Source organism: Vigna radiata, chromosome 5 (genome assembly GCF_000741045.1).
Source record: "Vigna radiata var. radiata cultivar VC1973A chromosome 5, Vradiata_ver6, whole genome shotgun sequence".
Lineage (NCBI taxonomy): Eukaryota > Viridiplantae > Streptophyta > Magnoliopsida > Fabales > Fabaceae > Vigna > Vigna radiata.
In genome coordinates this window covers 26,667,837-26,681,224 of record NC_028355.1, presented here as the reverse complement: position 1 = coordinate 26,681,224, position 13,388 = coordinate 26,667,837, and the positions used below count along the sequence as shown (strand labels likewise).

Below are 13,388 nucleotides of genomic sequence, written 5' to 3'. Positions count from 1 at the left end.
ACAGACTGAGATGTACTAAGCCACCATAGACTGAAATGTATCAAGTTAACATAAGTTGAGATGTAACAAGCCAACATAAGTTGAGATGTACTAAGTCACCATAGACTAAAATGTATTAAGCCACCATAGACTAAGATGAAAAGTATGAGAACTTCGAGAATGAGAACTTTGAGAATGAAATGGTAAGGATGACAACTTAAGATCGAAATGACAAGGAAATCCTTTTGCATTGCTATTAGCATAACCATTTCACTAAAGGGATTTTTAAACTCTCTTGTATTTGTCATCTTACTCTTAAACACTATATATCTTTTTCTTCGCAGATTACATCTCGGTTCCACGTGGATGTCAATATTCTGAAATCATTTTGTGAAGACTATTCAAACTTCTTCCAGCAAAAATTCTTTACTTTCAAATCGAAATATTTCAAAACTTGGATGTGATTTCTAATCAAGAAAGATTCTCCTTCCAACTTCACATTTTTCAATTAAAATATTTTAGATCTACGTCTCTTTTAAATCGAGAAAATATATCTACAAAAAATACTTTAATACTTGAGTTTACCAAATATGTCATATAATAATATAAATTATATAAATTGTAATAATAAAAATAATTATTTACTTCATTATATTATTTATATATATCTATAAACTTTTTTTTTTAAAACTTTATAAACTTTTTTAAGTGGATGAATCTAATTTATATAATTAAGTAGTTTTTAGTTAATCAATTTTTTTAATAATACGTTAATTTTAAAGCTAACATAATTAACGTAATAAATGCTTATTATAAAAATTATTTTAACCGCCATTCGTTCCTAATGTATTCTTATATTATAAAAAAGCCAATAATATATTCTTATACCATAAAAGCGAAGTATATGGAAGGATATATGTACTACAGATACAGTATCATTAAATTCCTTTTACATATGCTTTACATTGTTAATATTAAGTGGATAATTAGATGATATTTTTTTTATAATATTTGAAATTGATTATATGTTAATATGTGAATGATAAAAAATTACTCCAGAATCAATAATAATAATCATAAATATCATTATAGAGTAATTTTTGACCAATCACATATTGAAACGTAATCAATGTTCAAATGTTATAAAAAAATGTTGTCTAAATATCATTCTCGGTATTAATTCATCACCTTAAATAAGAAAATTAATAAACTAATTGTATTAAATAATAGGATAATGATACTTTGACACCTAGAATGTGACAAATTTTTGACACCGTCACGTGTCACATTCTGGATGATCCACATGTTTTAAAAAATAAAATGAGATAATGATGTAGATTCAATGTGTAATAACAGACCTGAGATTAATATACAAATAAGTGGGTAGTTTAGGCTAACTTTTAATACGAGGAAGACATCTTTGAATCGTCACTTGTTTTGAATTTCACAGTTTATTTTTAACCAATTTTATTGAATAAAATTCATTAATTATCATTTAAGAACACATTTATATTGAAGTTCATCATCATTTAAGAACACATTTATATTGAAGTTCATCCCAAAAGAAACGTTCTTCTTTAAAGTAATGGTGCAGAAAAGAAAGTGATAGCAATGTACAAATAACTGGATAGTTTAGATTAACTTTTAGCACCAAAAGAGAACCACTTGTTTTGAACTCCACAATAAATTCATATTATTCTATCATTTTATTTTTTAAAACAGGTGAACCATCTGGTATAAAAAAAATTTCAGATGTCAAAGTATCATTATCCTAAATAATAATAATAATAATAATAGAGATACAGGGGTCCCATCAATTGATAGAAGAACTGCAGAGGTACATGAAAAAGGTTAGGTGGCACCGAATGTGCATGCAAACACTGACAGAGTGAGTTACATTACTCGTCCTCGCTTCAGCTGTGCCACGCAACCAACTACAATTACACTCACACCTTCTTCTTTCTCACCAATTTTCATTCACGATTTCTTCTTTCTTTACAAAATTAAATTGCAAATAAGTAATAGCTTGGGTTGGAAGATGAATCCTCAGAGTCTTTTGGCTTCTGCAGCCATAAACATAGGGTTGGCCTTACTCATTCTCTCGCTCTTCTCCGTTCTCAAGAAGCAGCCTTCCAATGCTTCCGTCTACTACGCTCGCCCTCTCTCTCACCGCCGTCAAATTCCCGTTCACTTTCCTTCCTCGCCTCTGCGCCGTTTCCTTCCCTCGCTCTCTTGGGTTTTCCGCGCGTTCAGTGTGACCGAAGCTCAGATCCTCGACGCTCATGGCCTCGATTCTCTTGTTATCATCAGACTCTTCAAATTCGGGTCAGTTCATCTTCCCACTTCCTCTCTCAGGTTTTTTCACATACACTTTCTCTTCTTTCGTTCTTCCCTCTATTTTTAGCTTTTGTTTAGTGCGTGTTTCTTCCGTCTATTCAAACTGCCATTCATTAACACATTTATGTGTTTAACTTGTATTCTAGTGAAATATAGCAAATTTCAGACTATAACCATACATTTTCTTTTTTCATTTCTTTTAAAAAACAATTTAGCATTTATTTTTCAAGATGAACTAATTCATTGTAAAGGATAGAAATCCGGTATTCTTTAATTTTTGTCCCTGATTCGCTTATCTAGTTATGTCAATTGCTAGTAAGATTTCATAAGTTTTGTTTTTTTTTTTAATTATTTGTAGGATTTTTATTAAAAACTAGGTATAAAAAATACATAACTAAAAATAAAATAAAATTAATAGTTGAAAAAAGTAAATTCAAAATAATTGATTAAAGATATAAAAGTTAATTTTTTATTCATTTTAGAGAAGGAAGGTAACATAATTAAGGTGAATTTGATTTTAAAATATTATTTAGAATTAAACTTTTGTTAATTATTTTTCTTAAAAAAATATAAAAAATCAGTAAAAAGTATAATTATAATTCTAAATATGACTAAAATATAATAGAATAATTTAAATAAAATAAATATTATTATTGATGATTAAAAAATTTGATATAAAGTTTAGTTAATTTATTTATTCTTTTGTTATGCGATGATAAATAATTTTAAAAATCTTAAATATGTTTTGAAATTATTTAAAATAATTATAAAAAATATAGTTGACATTAGAAAATTGACTAAGGTAAAAATGATAAACAATAATTAAAAAATTATAACTATAATTAAAAGATTAAAATTATAATTTTGAAGTGTAAAATTATAAACATTGAAAAATTAATTGTTAAAATGAATTTTTTTAGTAATAAATTATAATAAAATTCGTATAATACTATTTGTGAACAAATTTATATAAAAGATATTGAATATTTAATAATAATTAATTAAAATGTAATTTTTTTAGTAATTGAAGATGAAAAAAATATAAGATTTTATTAAATATAGTTATGAATGTAATGAAATTAAAGTATATTTTAGAGTTAAATAAATTTTCATCTTTAAAAGTGATTTTGGTTTTTGTTTATTTTTTAAATTTTGTTTCAATTTTGTTTATATTGATAGAAAGTCATGGATTTAATCTTCTATGATTAATGTTAGTTAATTTTTTTTATATGACCAACGATGTTCGACATCTTCAAAACACTTATGAAAAATGAAATAGCTTATATTTACGTCCTTCAAGTTTCAAATTAAATTGAAATTAGAGTTTAGTGTTTAAACGAATAAGAAAAGACATGTAGAATTTTTGCTAGAATTAACAAAGACGAGAAAAACTATAATTTCTGGAGTTCGTGTTCAAAGGTAGGTGTTTGATTAACTAAATCGTGATTTATCTAAGTGAGTTTAGTTTGTGAATTGGTTTTATTTTCTGTGCAATAATGAGTGTGTGTATTTTGGGTTATGGATGGTTGTTTGAGTTTGAGTCGTGATTTATAATGTAGATTTCAATATGGGATTGAATATTATTTCTCATCATAGGGCAAATTCGAAAAACAATAAGGGAATGATATATGTTGGTGTAAATTACATAGAGTTAAAGGAATCTATCTTAATCTATGGTCATACTTTGAAGCATTAGAAATAATTAAAGAGTTCAAATATGGTGACAATGAAAAACTTTGGTGAAAGTGTTCAAAACAAACATTACACAACAAATTTGAGATTATTGAGTGATTATAGAGAAACAATATACTTCGTTAACTACACAAAGACTAATAATGAAGAAGTTGATATATATGTTCAACATGTTTCTAGTCTGGCTAAAATAATTAACTTCATTGATATGTAGAGTGGAGAAATGGTGGGTGAAGAGGCAGGACAAGAAAAGATTGTGGAGTAAAAGGTGAATGAAGATGTTAGGAAAGAAAAATTGAATGTGTTTGAAGAAGAAATGAATGCGCCTGAAGTAGAGGTCAAATAATTGATGAAATTGAGAAGACATATAGGAACTTGCAATGGATTGTTTGGTGAGAGATGGACAATTCTAACTTAATGAGCAATATTTCCCAGCAATGATTATAGACTTTATGATGGAGGCTGCAATTCAACTCACCCATTTTTTCCCACCCTTGATAAAATGTTGTCTTACCCGTCCTCTGTTAGGTTTATTAAGGGAGGGTGTCATTAAGGAGACACAACACCAATGAGATTTTAGTCCAACCACATAAGAGATTGATACCATTCTCAACCTAAAACCTTAAGACATGAGTCTTCACCTTTATATGGTGTTCCACTTTCTCATTTCTACCCAATGTGAAGCTCAGACTCACACTTGGATTCTCAACAATCTCCTTCTCAAGGGTGAGTCCCTTCAACATTGGTACATTCCCTTTCCAGCAGAAGCATTCCTAAGAAGCATTCCTAACCACGAGTACACATTCTTGTAGTGTTGTTTATCTTAACAAGACACATTTACCTTAAATCCTTGCTAGGAAGAAGACTTTTAATACAGAGACCATATTGTACTCGTTTGTGCCGGTCACTAAGACTAATCATCGACTTTGATAACACTTGTTAGGTTTATCAAGGAGGAGGTTCGTTGGGGAGACATAACACTAATAAGATCTTGAAGTACCTGAAAAACAGGGGGGGGGGGGGTTGAATAGTGTTAATGGAAAAATTCTTTTTACAACCATTCTAATATAGCACGTTGTCGAGTTTTAAGTTTTTATGATAAACACTTAGACAGTCGACCTAATAAGTAATTATAAAAGATAGTTGTTTCGTGCTATTCATAATGTATACTACATAGTTCATAAGAACTTCCTTTGTTGAAGATTAATCGTTTAGTGCATAATGTTCTTGTATTTAGAAATAAAAAACACAGTTGCAAGTTTTATAAGAGAAGCATTTAGAGAAGAGAGAGATAATTGCATAGATATTTTTATATTGGTTTACTCCAATTGAGCTACCTTATACTGGATGAGTATTTTCACCACTCCTAGTTAGTGAATAACCTCCTGACCTTTGCAAATTGTATACTTATAACTGCATTCTAAACTTTTCTAGATACTAGAAACACATTCAGTTCATCCAGAATCAACTCTTGATGAAATGACATTCAACTTTGTTTTTTTTTCTTATTTTTTGAACCCCACGCTTGTTAGTATTGCCATATATCTCTATCAAGGAAGAATTTCATTAAACTTAAAGTAAAGAAAGGAAACTATATCTATTGCGCCAAGATAGCTTACAATATTGATTATGAAGAAGCATCACAATCAAAAACATCTAACAACTATGTTCAATTTACTATTGGTTGAGTCAATTGTCAGATTCAAATATCAATGAGATATAAACCCAATCATATAAGGGATTGACACTACTCTCTACCCAAAAGCTTAAGACAATAGATTAATGGGTCTTTCACCTTTATATAGTTTTTTACTTTCTCATTTCTATCTAATGTGGGAGTTGGGCTCCCAGTTAGATTCCAAACAATTTCTCTATATACTTGTAAGTTTAACATTTTTTACTCACTAAATCAACTTCTAGCTATAATCCTCCTTAAAATTTTGAAGAAGTTCAGTGAACCAAAACATTTTGCTATTTGTTATTGCCCAAAATAAAATTCTTCAGCTTTTCCTCTTTTTTTGAGTAGGATAACAACTAACAAGTGACCAAATATTATCATACTGGTTTTTTTTTTTTAAGAAATAAGAACAAGAGTGATTACCAAAATTTATCCCTTAAGATAACACTGATCCTAGAAAAAAGTATAAACTAATTGTGTAGATCCTTGATATCTTAGTCTTTTCATCAAGTGAATGTTAGGATTATGGATTACATATCTTGCACTTGTAACATAAGAAAAGTAAATTGGATCAGTGAGTTTTTCAATAATCGAACTGGGAATTTCTTCCAAAGTTTAACGAGTCCATGAATGAAAAAAATCAAAAAATAAAGTTGAGGTATACTATAATTTCTAATTTTGTCATCTGCAAGTTCTGCATTAAAATTGATAGAAGGTCACGCTCAAAGACTAGTATTTTGATTTGTAAAATGAGAAAGAAAAGAGGTTTATCTTATGGAATAACAAATTACCTTAATTTTCTTAAAGGAGTTTTGTACGGTATGTTTAACATTCCTGTTGCTGCACTGTAATAATAACACTGCCATTATTGTATTTTTCTTAATTTTACTATTTTATTCTTATGTTTATATTTACTTATTTTTTTGTGTTTGCAGCATTAAGTTTTTCGCTGTGTGTTCTCTTGTTGGGTTGATGGTTCTTCTCCCTGTCAATTATGGTGCCCAGGAGGTTCAAAATGGGAGTTACTTTACAATGGATTCTTTCACAATATCTAATGTTAAAATAGGTTCAAATAGGTGAGGTTGTTTTGGAAGATTTCATCTGTTTGGTAGAGTTTATGTACTTAGATTTCTCACTCCCCTATTATGGAAGTCTAAAAGAAATGGTTTTTGTGAATTGGGCACGTTAATTTTGAATCTCTAACCACAAGTTTAGGGGTTTGAATCAAAGCAATGTTGACAAAACCATGACTTTTTTTATGAAAAGAATGTCATTAATGAAAATCAAATAGAATATTTGAGAATAAAATGTTAAATTTTGTTAACAGATCATACCTTTAATATATTTATTATTCAACAATTCTTTTTCCTCATGTGATTTTCCCTTCAATATATTTACTTCATTGTGCAATAGGTTAACGGTTGTGGTGCCCTGCAATCTTTTCCTCTTCCATTGATTGTCAAATCTCTTTTAATAATCTTCAATCCTGGACTAGGTAACAGGTCATGATTTTGATTGTTGTATGCTCATTTTCTGATCGTGTTATAGCCTTTATCATTTAGACCAAATGTAATTCTGACTCACATTTAGGTGATAGCATTAAAAATGATCTGTTTCATGATTTTCTAACAGGCTTTGGGTGCACTTTGCTTGCTTGTGTTTTATATCTTTTTACGGGATGTTCCTACTATACAAGGTGAAGTTCTCTGTTCGATAACTATTTCCATTATTGCATGAAAAGACTTATTGGAAGAATGGTTTACCTCTCACAAACAATAATGCTCCAATAGTGTTAGAAAAGTAGTGATACTCAGCAAATTTAATGTTTGGTCAAGTTAACATTATTATTTCCTTTATGCAAAACCAGGAATACAATGAAATTTTGATTAGAAGGATTCAGCAAATTCAAAAGTTAAAAAATAGGCCTGATCAATTTACTGTGCTAGTTCGTGAAATTCCATTATGCATTGAACACAAGGCTCGTGACTGTTGCGTTGATCATTTCTTCAGGAGACATTATCCAAACACTTACCGTTCCTACCAAATGCTGTACAAAACTGAAGAACTTGAGGAATCGGTGGTAAGGCATGTTGTCATGCACTGTCACAATTTACAATTTTGATTTCTTAAATATGATATTTATGCATTGCTTCATTGTAATTTATCCTTATTATGCTATGGACTAATCATGAGCATTGGATAAAGATATTGTGTAAAAAATAGTATTTGAGATGCTCCTTAATATGGCAGAAAAATAGTATTTTGTACTTGTTCAAAGCATCAAAGAGAACAAATTCAGTTTGAACTTTTCGTGCGTAATGGATCCTCTAACGTATATTGTCACATGTAGAGCCATGCAAAGTCCCTTTCAAGAAAAATAGAGGACATGAGAAAGAGTTGTATAGCCAACAAAAGTAAGAATAGGTCATCACTCTTGGGTTTATTACATGGAGAGACTTCAAAAGCTGATTCTGATTTGCTCGAGGAAAAGCTTCAAGCCCTTAGTCACAAGATCCATCAGTTACAATGCAGAGACATGCTCCAGAGAAAGGTATTGCTTCATTGAAAATGAAAGTAAAAGTTATCTATGAAGGTTGTATTCATTGTGTGGTTACACAAAAGCTGAAAATAAAGTATCTTTAATTGTCTCATATATTAGGAGTTGCCTGTTGCTTTTGTAATATTCAAGTCGCGTTCGGGTGCTGCAGCAGCTGCTCATTTGCAACAGCATTCTCATCCACTTCTTTGGATCACTGAACTTGCTCCAGAACCAAGGGATGTTTCATGGAGGAATATGAGAGTATCCTACAGAGTAGTTCCACTCTATAGACTAGGCGTTGTAATTGCAGCATCTCTTCTTACAGTTTTCTTTGCCATTCCAGTTACTGCTGTTCAAGGAATAGCAAAATATGAGAAACTTAAAAAATGGTTTCCTCCGGCCACGGCTGTGCAGCTCATGTGAGAATCATAACTAGTTCTTTCCCTTCTGATAATTAACAAAATACCACATTTGCTTGAATATTTCATTATATTGTATGGCTACATCTTGTCAAGTTTTACAGTTTTGTAGCGTTACTTTAAGCAAAACACTTCCAAAATCTTTATGATAAATTTTCCTGTGACTACTCAATCAATTAATATAAAAGTAAATCAATTTGGTCCTTATGATAGAGAGATTGCAAGGTTTTTCTCATTATAAAAAAGAAGAAAGAGTTTTCACAAATAAGCTTTTATGCAAGCGAACATCTCCTTGTTTAAGTTTGATATCATATGCTTTGTAATATATTGATTAGTTCCTAACGTAGAATATAGAGTATTTGTTTCTTATCTTTTTCTGACTGAGAACAAATTGTCCATTCATCAGACCCGGACTAAGCTCTATAGTGACTGGTTTTCTTCCAAGTGTTGTACTCAAAGCATTTATATATATTGTGCCTTTTACAATGTTTGCTATGGCTAAAATAGCTGGATGTATTGCAAGAAGTAAGGAGGAGATGAAAGCCTGCAACATGGTTTTCTACTTTCTGGTTGGAAATGTGTTCTTCTGGAGTGTGTTATCAGGATCCCTTCTTGATTTAATTGGAGAATTTATTACTCAACCCAAAGCCATTCCAACTCATCTTGCCGGAGCTGTCTCTGCCCAAGTAAGTATGTTACTTCATTTCTGCTAATCTTCATAATAGTTCTGAATCAATAACTGAGCCACATTTTCAAGAACTATTTTAGGCTAAATTATGTTTTTAACATCTTAGACTTGGTGTGAATCCAATTTTGGTTTCCCAAATTTCAAAAATTCATTTGGATGCCTATTTTTGTTACATTTGGATAGTCCTCTAATGAGTTTGATTTCTTTCTTCTGTACCCAATGTAGGCAGATTTCTTTGTGACATACATCTTGACAGATGGTCTCTCTGGTTTTTCTTTGGAGGTTCTCCAGCCTGGCATGCTAATTTGGGATATTTTGAAGTCTTGTGTTTATGGCTCTCAAAGAGAGACAAGTCCTTACCTTTATTCATTTCCTTACTTTAGAATAATCCCTTTAGTCTCTCTCTCAATTCTAATCGGCACAGTGTATGCAGTAGTGGCACCATTGTTGCTACCGTTTCTTATCGTCTACTTCTGTTTGGGCTATGTCGTCTTTGTCAACCAAGTGAGTTTTCTCAGTATCTGCAAACACTCATTTCATGTGTTTTATAATACAAATTCATAGGCACACTAAAAGACTTGGTCTGTTTAAGATACTTTACTATGTGATCTTGTGTTAGTTTAAATTGTGTTGGGAATATTCAAGTGTGAGTTTAAGTTTCACGTCAGGTAAAGATGATAAAAGTAAAGATGATAAAAGTAAAGATGATAAAAGTATATACAGTATAAGATGAAAGACCCATAAATTCAATGTCTTAAGATTTTGGATTAAAAATTGTATTAATACCTTATATAGGTTAAACTCAAGTCACAAATATATAAAATCTCTCCTTAATGAACTCCCTATATGAAATAGACCCATCAAATTGTTAACATTAGAAACAATGCCTCTAAGATTAGATTTAGATTGTATCATGCAAGTTGGCAATCGACACTATATATATGCAACGGTTGATACTTGATGCTTCTACTACATTATTATTCTGTACTCAAGAAATATCATTATTGTAAGTTAGATTTTGCAGTCATATTTCCTTTTTGATGCTGAATTCTGAAAAGGCACCCACTTGCATGGACAAATATCCAATTCACACACATATTTAGGTATTTTCCATTTTGTCTTCCATGAATACTGTCTTAAAGACGTGCAAAACTTAACTTTGCAGATTCAAGATGTGTATGAAACTACTTACCAAACATGTGGACAATATTGGCCGTACATTCATCACTACATTCTCCTTGCAATCATTCTCATGCAGATAACCATGATTGGTTTATTTGGACTGAAGTTAAAACCAGCTGCTTCTATTTCAACCATTCCATTAATCATGTTCACATTGATGTTCAATGAGTACTGCAAGATGCGTTTTCTCCCTTCCTTCCACCATTATTCTCTCCTGGTAAAGTTACTAACAATTATTAATGAGGACAAGTCTATATGGTTAAAAATAAGACAATGCTAACCAGTAACTTAAGACATGGTTAATAAGACATGGTTAAGAGAATCAAACTATTAAAAAGTTGTTATCATGCATCTCTGTGGTTTCTAATGCATTGTTGTTGTGACTTTGTTAGGAATAATCTAAGCGTAAGTTTGACAGTGAATAAAAAAACAAAGTTAAACGTTATATAAGATGAAAGATCCATAAGTTCATTGTCTCTGTCTTAAGATTTTGGGTTAAAAGTAGCATCAAATGTCTTATGTCATTTAGACTAAAATCATATATATATATATATATATATATATATATATATATATACACTCTTACTAATTCCTTTAGAACCTTAAGCTTTTTGGTTAAAAGTGGTGGTAAATGACTTATATGTGGTAAGACTTATCTCCACAATGAAAACCCCCTTAGGTAAAAATATAAACCCATTAGACTTAGACAAAAACCACTTTCAATTATTGATTTCTTAACCTATTTTTGTTAGAATTTGATTCATAGATTAACAATTAATGAGTAATAAATTTTCTGAACATATGTAGTTCCCAATATCCTTTAGAAGACCCATTGGAAACAATCAAGGAATCAACCTGTGTTTGTATCTGATTTTTCTTCTGTAAAGCACCTTAGGTTTCTTCAATAGTTTCTCTGCTCATGGGGATATAGATAAAAGAATAGGAACGAATCATGTGTTCACAAATGGGGACCATAGCCCCTTATATAACTTCTAATGCTTACTTTTCTTTAGTTTTAATAATTATAATTTGGTCTCTTCAGCAAATTAAAATTAGGTTTAATAGGTTCGGAGGTCCCTATATTTGGAGGTTTGTTTCAATTGGGTCCTCCAATTTTTGAAGTGATCAATTAGGTCCCTAATTTTGTCAATTTGAATCAATAAAAGTCTTTATGTTAAATGCAGTTAATGCCGTGAAGTTCTTGAACATGTGGCACGCTGACGCTTTCAGGTGGCATCGTTTCAAGTGCATAGGTGGATTATAAAAGGGTGAAATCCCTAAATTAAAAGGGTGTATTTGAAGGTGAAATCCCTAAATTAAAAGGGATTTCATCCTTTTATAATCCACCTATGCACGTGAAACCGTGCCACCTGAGCGTGCCACATGTTCAAAAACTTCACGGCGTTAACTGCATTCAATGGAAAGACTTTTATTGATTCAAATTGACAAAATTAGGGACCTAATTGATCACTTTCAAAATTGGAGGACCCAATTGAAACAAACCCCCAAATATAGGGACCTCTGAACCTATTAAACCTTAAAATTATTGTTAGTCTCTACACAATATACTTTTCATGACAAATATATTCTTAGTCATCTTTTCTTAATTAGATTATTTTATAAAGTTGATTAATAAAATATAATGACACTAACACATTTAATGATTTATTATATATATATGAATGACCCAAAATTGGTAACAATTTTGTCAATGACACAAGTTAGAAAGACCCTTATGATAACAAAGTCTGAATAAATTTGAAGCCTATGGTTTCATGTATGATTATGATGTGCATATCTATCTATTCCTATACAGAGATATTTTGTGTTGCTATATCTTGGTGAAACTGTGTTTATGTTTCGTTTAGGATGCTGCTGAAAATGATGAACTTGATGAGAAATGTGGACTATTGGAGTTACATTGTGAGAATGCAATGAATGCCTATTGTCCACCAGGTTTACGACCGGTGAATTTCATGGCATCAGAATCCAGCTCCACACCATTGGTTTCTTCCTCATAATTCATTTTGCATTTATGTTTTATTTATTTTCAGTAGAAAAAACCACAATCAAGGAATATGAGGAAGTGCAGAAGAAAGGGCATTGTCAATTCAAGGAATCTGAGGGAAATTTGTAGGAATCCGTGCATTACATCTTCCCTTTGCTTTTTAAATTTTAGCTATTACACTTGTTTCTAATATTTTATTTTATTTCCTTTTGTGAGAGTTTGTAGTTTTAGTTTTTATTTAATATGCTTCTGAAAAAATACTAATTATTTTATTTTAGTTTGCTTCTAAGTTATAATATCAATTTATTTTATTTAAATATTAATAATTGACTTATTTGTCAACATTCTTGGAGTGGAAGAAATGAGATATGATAAACTTAAGGTGAAGTTTTAAGTGGTTTGATAATAGATAGAATAATAGATGTAATAGATAACAAATTTATCACTCTTATATTATTAAGGAGAAAATTTTAAGTTTAATGTAATTTTATAAAACTTATTTATAAAGGAGAAAATTTTAAGTTTAGTTTAATTTTATAAAGTTTATTTATAAAATAAGATTTATGTTTACATATTGTAAATTGATTTTATACGTAAGATTTTATATTTTAAATTTAATTTATGGTTAAGATTTTCAACAAGATTGAATAAAAGTTTTAAATATTGTAACTTTTTAAAGACAATACAATTAGATAGTTTTGAAATAAGTTTTATGTAGAACTTGATGCCAGAAGAGACAGGAAAAACAAATCACAAAACATAAAATTTTGAGGATTAATTAAATTTTAGGTAATTTTAAAATTCTTTTGTATTGAAACTAATGTTTCAAAACAAACTTAAGTGCATTTGATACATAACCTTTAATA

At 30.1% G+C, this 13,388-nt stretch overlaps 1 protein-coding gene across 2 annotated transcripts; it reads left to right on the top strand.

Annotated features, from left to right (window-relative positions):
- Positions 1-1,777: 1,777 nt before the first annotated feature.
- Positions 1,778-12,732, top strand: LOC106760545 (CSC1-like protein At3g54510). Of its 2 annotated transcripts, none has more exons than XM_014643968.2 (10): positions 1,778-2,304; positions 6,622-6,762; positions 7,319-7,382; positions 7,554-7,766; positions 8,037-8,237; positions 8,346-8,644; positions 9,051-9,330; positions 9,558-9,836; positions 10,498-10,731; positions 12,383-12,732. In XM_014643968.2, exons 1-10 carry the CDS (start codon positions 2,018-2,020, stop codon positions 12,533-12,535), a joined length of 2,151 nt encoding a protein of 716 aa, XP_014499454.1. In that variant the 5' UTR covers positions 1,778-2,017; the 3' UTR covers positions 12,536-12,732. The 2 variants fall into 2 exon arrangements, with proteins under 2 accessions (XP_014499454.1, XP_022636966.1); XM_022781245.1 differs by having other exon boundaries at positions 1,778-2,334.
- Positions 12,733-13,388: the final 656 nt, after the last annotated feature.